This window comes from Bidens hawaiensis, unplaced genomic scaffold, assembly GCF_021521415.1.
Source record: "Bidens hawaiensis isolate Kalapana, Puna unplaced genomic scaffold, B.hawaiensis_p1.1 tig00001412_1, whole genome shotgun sequence".
NCBI classification, from domain to species: Eukaryota; Viridiplantae; Streptophyta; class Magnoliopsida; order Asterales; family Asteraceae; genus Bidens; species Bidens hawaiensis.
This window is the reverse complement of record NW_027491079.1, coordinates 1,671,152-1,679,204: the sequence shown is the minus strand read 5'-3', so window position 1 is coordinate 1,679,204 and position 8,053 is coordinate 1,671,152. Positions and strand designations below refer to the sequence as shown.

Below are 8,053 nucleotides of genomic sequence, written 5' to 3'. Positions count from 1 at the left end.
TTATTCATAATATTTAAAAGCAACTTGAAACTAATTAAAAGCTACTGTAACTGATTAAGGCCTCTTGCAACAAAGTAGATGGTGTAGATCTGGTTTGGGTATGGCTTAATCAGTACAACCGAATCCACCCTGAATCCGGTCCATGAAGCATTAACCCACATCATCGAAACAAAATGATAAAGGTAACCGATTTAGCTACGATTAATAGTCAGAGTATTCGATTAACAACTTTGAATTCAAGAATCGATTATGAAAATGGTCGTCACCTTAGAGAGCAACTGTGTCCACAAACAAGTCCAGCATCCATACCATTGAGTTGATGATAATCGACGCCGGAGACGGAGCTGAAGATGGTGGTTACAGGGATAACGGCTAAGGTTGTAAACTGCTAACGGGGGGGGGGGGGGGGTTAATAACGACAGGGGAAGGGATATTGACCAAAAAGACCGATTACTCTTTAGTTAAACAGAAATCATTAACCGAGATTTAACGAAAATCCAATTGCAAAAAAAAAAAAAAAAAAGATAATAAAAAAAAGGACCACCACGGGGACCATAACTATAAAAAAAAATCAACATGGGGTTGAAAGCTGCGTTTTGGGTTTCACCAAATAAACCATATCTGCAATTAAATCTTATAAATATGTTTAAAATTTAACATGACAGCTCATAGGACGGTTTAAAGGAGATTAAAATTGATCTGGGTTTTGGAGACTAATTCCAAATTTAACTTTCTTCAAGTCCCATTCGTTCAACAAATTTCAATTTATCCAACCACTTTTGAAAACCAAATAAGCAAGTCACTAGGGTGCTATTTGTATTTTCAGAGTTAAAATGTCTGCAGTCTTACAAGCACATTTACAAACATTTGTAGAAGAATAGGTTGACCAAACCTCTGTAGTATGCAAGAAAAAGACTGCTTGTTTTTAACCTCTTGAGATTGCTAAAATAATCCGGTGGTGGTGTACGAACTGTGGTGGTGGGTGGTGGTGGTGCTGAATGGTAATAGTGGTAGTGTTGGGTGGTGGTGGTGGTAGATGGGGGGTGGTGGTGCACGGTGGTGGTAGCAGTAGTATGGTGGCAGAAGGTGGAGGTGGAAAGTGGTGGTGGTGGATGATGGTGGTAGATGGTGGTGGTGGCGGACGATGGGTGGTAAACGGTTATGGTGGATGGTGGTGGTGGCGGACTATGGTGGTGGGTGGTGGACGATGGTGATGGGGAACGGTGGGTGAGTGGTGGCGGCGAACGGTGTGTGGTTGTGGTGGACAGTGGTGATGTGGGTGGGTGGTGAATGGTGGTGGTGGACAGTGGTGGTGATGACGAATGGTGGGTGTTGGTGGTGGTGGGTAGTGGGTGTTGGTAGGGTGTAGTGTTTTAACCCTCTCCAGACCTTAGAAGATTTTATAAGTGGATGAGCCAAGTCTGCACCAAAAAGAGCTTACGCATGCATTTTTTTAATGAAATGATTTCGAGAAAGCAAACAGTCAGTAGATGGCAATGTCTACGTGTGGTCTGCGCAACGCAGGCTAGACATTTTTTAGAAAAACAACTACCACATGTTTATTTCTTTTAAAAGTATTTCCAAAATAAGAAATTTCGTTTAAATTTTAAGACACGTTATCAAGTATCAACCACACGATCAAAATGTATTAAATTATTAAGTACTTGTCGAAGTCATATGCCATGGCCAATAAGTATCTCCCCAGTCTCCTACTAACCAGTAACCACAACATGTCGAAATCCATTTCCTCCCCAGGTGAGTTTCATTTGTTAATTCCATCTTCATCTTTTAGAAAATGTGTTGGTCATTACAAGACTAACTATGAATCTCTAATTCTCTTGTTTCAAGCGATCTTGAGCAAAATACTGCTTGTGATCTTCGTGGGATTGTTAGCATGGGCTTATGAAACTACTCGTCCTCCACCTCCAAGATCACTGGGATCACCAGACGGACCTGCAATTGCTTCCCCAAGGATTAAGCTTCGTGATGGAAGACATATAGCGTATGAAGAATCTGGAGTTCCAAAAGATACAGCCAAAGCTAAAATAATATACATTCATGGCTTTGGTAGTAGCAAGTATTATCATCCTTTTGCCACCGCAGCCTCACCGGTATGGATGAACGGATTCATTCCTAACCTCTTAATATTTCCTGTGATCCTTTGGGTATGCTAGCCAGGGCCAGCTCCAAGAGAGCAAAAAAAGTTTTGGGCCGAAGGTGAAATTTTTTTTTGGGCGTTAAGTACAATGAGCATTTTGTTGGGTTTAAATAATTTAATTTTGATATAGGCTTACTTCGTTATAATTTAGGTTGTATAAAAAAGTTTTGTATAAAAATAAAATCAAACATGTCAGAAGTAAGACTAGAACTCATAACCTTCTAGTTGGGAGTAGCATCTATTTGCCACTAGATTAAGTTAGTGGTTATGTAGCTGATTTTAAACACTAAATATACATATTGTTTTAATAAAAATACTTATAATTAAAAAAAAACATTCGGGCCTATGGCCGTCGACCAACCAGCCACACCTTTTCGGCCGGCGCTGATGCTAGCTTCTTATTAATGGTGATTTGTTTTGTTGTATTAGTAGGCGGTTTAGGAACCAAACTGGTATTTCTGAATGTTTTTTTTAAACCTTTTGTACTTCTAAACAACTTGCTACCCTTGAAAGCAAGCTCTGATTAAAATTCACTTGGCTGACAAGCAAACTCCACAGAGTTTGTTGAAACTCTGTTGAATTTGCTTACAGTGGTAGTGAATCGCTTAGAAATACAAGATGTTTAAAAAAACATTTGGAAGTATCAGTATGGGCCTTGACAAACTACTTGCACAAAAAATTCGATATTTGTAGGCGCTTGTTAAAGAACTAGGAGTGTATGTTGCCTCAATAGACCGGCCAGGTTATGGTGAGAGTGACCCTGACCCTAAGCGAACCGTGAAGAGCTTGGCATTTGATATTGAGGAGTTTGCGGATCAACTGAACCTCGGACCAAATTTCTATGTGGTCGGATTCTCTATGGGTGGGCAGGTCATATGGTCTTGTCTCAAGTACATCCCTCACAGGTAGTTCAAAATTCACTAAAATTTTCAAGTTTTTCAATACAATATATATAATAAGTATATTTTAAATGTCCATCCCTCGTTTTTTACTTGTTACATTCCCATTAACTAAGAGGATGGGGTACGTTTAACCAATCCCTATGATGGTTACAGACTAGCCGGAGCTGTTCTTATTTCTCCGGGGATCAATTATTGGTGGCCTAACCTACCATCAAACTTAACCAACGAAGCATATAGTCGACAACTTAAACAAGATCAATGGTCTTACTGGGTTGCTCACCACCTACCATGGTTGACCTACTGGTGGAACACTCAAACATGGTTTCCTTGCTTTTCTTTAATCCATGGACACCCTGCTGTAATATCTCCACCAGATAGAGAAGTTTATGCAAAATTATTTTCAGCCATGAATCCACATCAGGTACTAGTTTTTTATTACGTAGCATTATGCCCATAAACAAGATTTAGTTGTCGCAAAAGAATCATGTCACAAAAGCTATGCACAGTCGCAAGTGTCCCGTTTTCTAATAGTAACACTGTAACAGTAAAAAGCATATTCTTAACTTATTTTGAACCTAAAGAACATATTGTTTATAAATTTTTGCATGATCATGTCAATCTGATTCATAACTTGGTTTATCATTTGAAATTTCTTTTTGTTTAGTCAATTTTTCTTTGTGGCGGAAGGTTAATCAGGCATCATGTGGTGGCGTTGATAGCCGAAAGACAAGGTTACACACACCAATCGGCCGGTGTCCCAGTGGTTGAGTGTTATGTGCCTTATGTCCAAGACTTGATGCAAAACTACTATCGAGCCGGGGGTCTCATCGGAAGCAGCATCTCTATTCCTACGGAATAGATGTAAGGCTGTCTACGTCTTACCCTCCTCTGACCCTACCATAGCTTTGCTATTGGTGGGATTTATTAAGTATGATGATGATGATTTAGTCAATTTTTCTGAATATACTATATGACATCCAATTTTTGAAGATAGATACGGTTGGAAAACTGATAAGTGATTTCTTTTAATTTCATTTTTTAAATATGGTACAACTACAATAGACTTATGAAAAAAAATGCATTATTGGTCATCTTTTTTTTCTTTGCTAACATTGATGTTTGCCTTAGTGTAAGACTAGGTCTTCTGAATATCATAAATATTTTCCCGCTTGCTTTAATTTTAAGTTAAGTAGCTGTCTAACTTATTGACTTATTTTGGCTGCTACTGGAAAGACATCAGATTTGGTAAATTTCAATTTCCACGGATTGGACATCAAATTAGTGAAAAACACGAAAACTATATCTGACCTAACACATTAATTATACAAGGTTTGAGTTTAGTTTGACTGATTCTGGGTTAATTTCAGCGTGATCTCACCATCACACTTAGATAAACAGGTTTGTTCGGGTCAACTTTGCGAGTTAACTCTTTTGTTTTATTAATATGAAAAAAAAAAGTAATTTACTTTATACGTATGCAATGTATTGGCGTTCATGTGTGTCACGAACTTCGTATTCATGTCGGGTTCGACCGGCCAATCCACAAACATGACTCCTTTACTACCCTAATCAAATTTTACATTTTTCCAACAAGAATTGAGAGTATTAAACTCTTATTAAATCTCAAGTTGTAAATAATAACTAATTACATCGAAACAAAAGGCAAGCAGGCAACAAGCTGCGTCGCTACCCCTTTTTGAATTGCAAAACACAATTCAAGAAAATAACATAGTAATATATATTTTATGAAGATGATATTTTTAGCTGAAATTCAAGACACATTTAAGCTTCTGAAATTTATACAGCACACTTGTCCTACTGTTTTTGTTACGTTACAGTTGGAAACAGTCAGAACACAGCCAAAACAACAAGGTGAATTCGAGTCAATCCACTGCGACTTGAATATTGGATTCGGTAAGTGGGATTTTGATCCAATGGATATTAAAAATCCATTTCCAAACAACGATGGATCAGTTCAGTTGTGGATGGGGGATGAAGACTTGATCGTGCCTGTGACATTGCAGCGGTATATAGCCGAACAAGTCAAATGGGTAAACTATCATGAGGTGACCGGCACTGGACACACGTTGCCTTATGCTGATGGTGTGATTGATGACATTCTTAAAAGGCTACTTAAAGATCTAAAATAACTTTGTTTACAGTTCTTTGATGAATTTGGTCTTTGTTTCTTGCCATGTTGGTATGCACATTATAAGATACATGCAATATGAATATAATATGAATATTATTGTAGTATATCATATCATATCATTTTCTTAGAACCACAATACCACCCTTTGTCTAACCGCCAAATGCATACAAGGCCCAATAATCCTTTTCCACATAGGCCCGCAAATATTGTAAATTGAACCACCCTAATCTGACCCGATTCACACTCTCGTCCCCGTGTACCCAGCCCTTCCACCCATCAGACCATCATCACTTTTTCAAGATCGATAACATGAAGAGCTTAACGTAGAGGGAAGTGACACATCAACCCGACAACAAGGATCAAAAGACCCGATCTAATCATACCACCGAACCCACTACCCTGGGTGTAAAGCCGACCCCTTTTGTAAGCCCAGACTATGTTACCTTTTCTTAATCAAGCGAACTGATACGGGTCAGGGTGATCTTCCACCTTCAACCCAAGTTTCCCAACCACTGCGAGAGAGACAACATTCTCACAGCTTACTTCGTTAATGATCATCTAACAAGCCATCCCTTTCGAGGCGCCCTTGGTACGAAAATGTTATTAAGCCTCAACGCATACTCGTCAATGTTGATTTCAGGTGAAGACCCTTCTCGTAATCTTCATACTCGTCATAAACAATGGAAGCATCATCAATCAGGGTAACCTTGTTCCCACCTCTTTACTCTTTCCCTTTAGCAGTTTCTTTGGCAAAGCCACTCACACAAATCAGAATAGGACCAATATATTCAAAGACTAACGAAAAATAAACCAAAAGATTCTTAATCTAAAGCTTAATTAGAAAGTTGGGAGCTTCGATTGAATGCTTATTTACAATTTATTCAAAGACTAACGAAAAATAAACTAATTACCAAAAACTACTCCATTTAAGGGTGCTATATCCATTCAACCAAACTACTCACTGAACATTTATTTTCTAATTTTCTATTGAACTATTTAAATTTTAAAAAAAATTCTTTAAATAAAACAAATAAGGGTACGATATTTAAAGAAAATAGTAACTACAATAGTAAAAAAAATATAGAAAAAAAAAAAGCCAACTTAAATTTTTTCTCGTCATCTGAATCTGTGTTCCACCCTGGTAGGGTAGCAATGTGTTCCGGGAGATCAACTCGAAGTCTGAAATATATGCATGTTTTCATCTTGCAACTCAAACAACGCATTGTCATCAACAACTATATTGGTCGGAGGGTCCGAGATGTAATAAGGGGATATTGCCCTTTCGTCATGCTTTATGTAGGTCCTATATAATGGATCTTACAACTTTACTCGGATCAAACCGTGTTGTTAGTTAGCGGAAATCACCAACAACACTCAGATCTCGGATCTTAGTTTTGAAAATATAAAGGAGAGAAAAAGAGGAGGTTTGGTGAAGAGTTGTTTTATTTCCATTCTTGTTGTATATATGGAGAAATGAGTAAAGTGACCCTTTTATAGGGTCCCCATTTTTCCAAGATTTACAAAATAAACGTACTGAGTACGTAATACACCGACTAAAAACAAAACAGAAAGACATACACAATCCTAAAAATATTATAGAATATTAGCCCTAAAATCTCCCTCTAGGATTGAGTATGTCGAGGAACATTCGTCAAGTTCTTTGCTTCGTCTTTATTTCTTGAAACTTATTACTTGTCTTGATCCAGGATTTTGAACGAGGTTGGATTTTGGACAATTCTTTATTTTCCATTCATGTAGACTTGAATCTCAATCATATTTTCTGGGAATGATAGGCAACAGCAAATTTTATAAAACATCAGACGCAGAAGGCTCAACATCTAATTTTCTTTTTTTAACTTTCTTGAGCCGACTAATTTATTTCCTTGTCTTCAGACACAATCAGTTCATTTTTAGATTCAACCACAAACTTTCATGTTCTCATCTTTTTTTAAATGTTTCAGCATCTGCAACTCCAAGCAAACTTGATCTTGATCTACTTGTCCGCATACAACTACACAAAACTAAGAGCGAATAAGATTCATTCACAAACCCTCTCGAGGGTTAAAGAAGAATTTTCTTTTTCAAAACATGCCCTTGTTTTGAAGTGTTTGCAAAATAACTCTGAAATTTTTATTTTCAATCCTTCAACTTGTAAATGATCTGTTTAAGTCCCAGGTTTCCAACAAAATTTGCATGAATGACCTTGACAACAAAACACATGATTATTTTGAATAAAACAAAGGTTTAATAAGATATCTACAAACACAATAAAAACTTAAAATCTTTTTGGCATTTTTATTTTTTTTTTTATTAAGAAAATATACACATAATATTTTGAAGTTGAAACTTAAAAGAAAACAGAAGAAAATAAAAAAATAAAAGATAAGAGTAAAAATGAAATTAGTATTATATATCAAAAATATTTACTTAAAAGTTTACTAAATTATTTTTGGGAGAAAAATCACGACATGAATCACATTATCTGTTAGCTTTCTAGATCACACTTCTATTTTGACATTATTATGCCAAGAACCCAAAGTCTATTATAGATATAATTAGTCCACTTTAAACTTAACAAGTATTTTGATGTCAATGTAGTGATATATTAAGGTATGTATTAGGCACAATGCTTGTGTGGTCCCCATTTAATCCAACAAATTATAGACTCCATTATACCTCGGGCTTAATTTGCTTTCACGTGTCATCTCAACTTGACTTAAACCTTTCTTAATTGATCACAGTACGCTTATTGACACTTTGGACATTTATTTTGGACACTTGACTCTATCTAGAAATATTAAAAGAAAGCAGAAGTTCAGGGCCTTAACAATCAGGTCTAAT

At 36.7% G+C, this 8,053-nt stretch overlaps 1 protein-coding gene across 1 annotated transcript; it reads left to right on the top strand.

Moving 5' to 3' along the window:
* Window positions 1–1,730: 1,730 nt before the first annotated feature.
* On the top strand, window positions 1,731–5,255 carry LOC143574763 (uncharacterized). Its single transcript, XM_077059306.1, has 5 exons — window positions 1,731–1,755; window positions 1,849–2,111; window positions 2,852–3,063; window positions 3,214–3,481; window positions 4,899–5,255. The coding sequence occupies exons 1-5, from the start codon at window positions 1,731–1,733 to the stop codon at window positions 5,208–5,210; spliced, it is 1,080 nt and encodes a 359-aa protein (XP_076915421.1). The 3' UTR covers window positions 5,211–5,255.
* Window positions 5,256–8,053: the final 2,798 nt, after the last annotated feature.

Excerpts from the sequence above, each read along its gene's own strand:
- LOC143574763 (XM_077059306.1), top strand. The coding sequence starts at position 1,731 with ATGTCGAAATCCATTTCCTCCCCAG. Across the intron at positions 2,112-2,851 it reads TTGCCACCGCAGCCTCACCG|GCGCTTGTTAAAGAACTAGG; the intron begins GTATGGATGAAC and ends CGATATTTGTAG. Across the intron at positions 3,064-3,213 it reads CTCAAGTACATCCCTCACAG|ACTAGCCGGAGCTGTTCTTA; the intron begins GTAGTTCAAAAT and ends TGATGGTTACAG.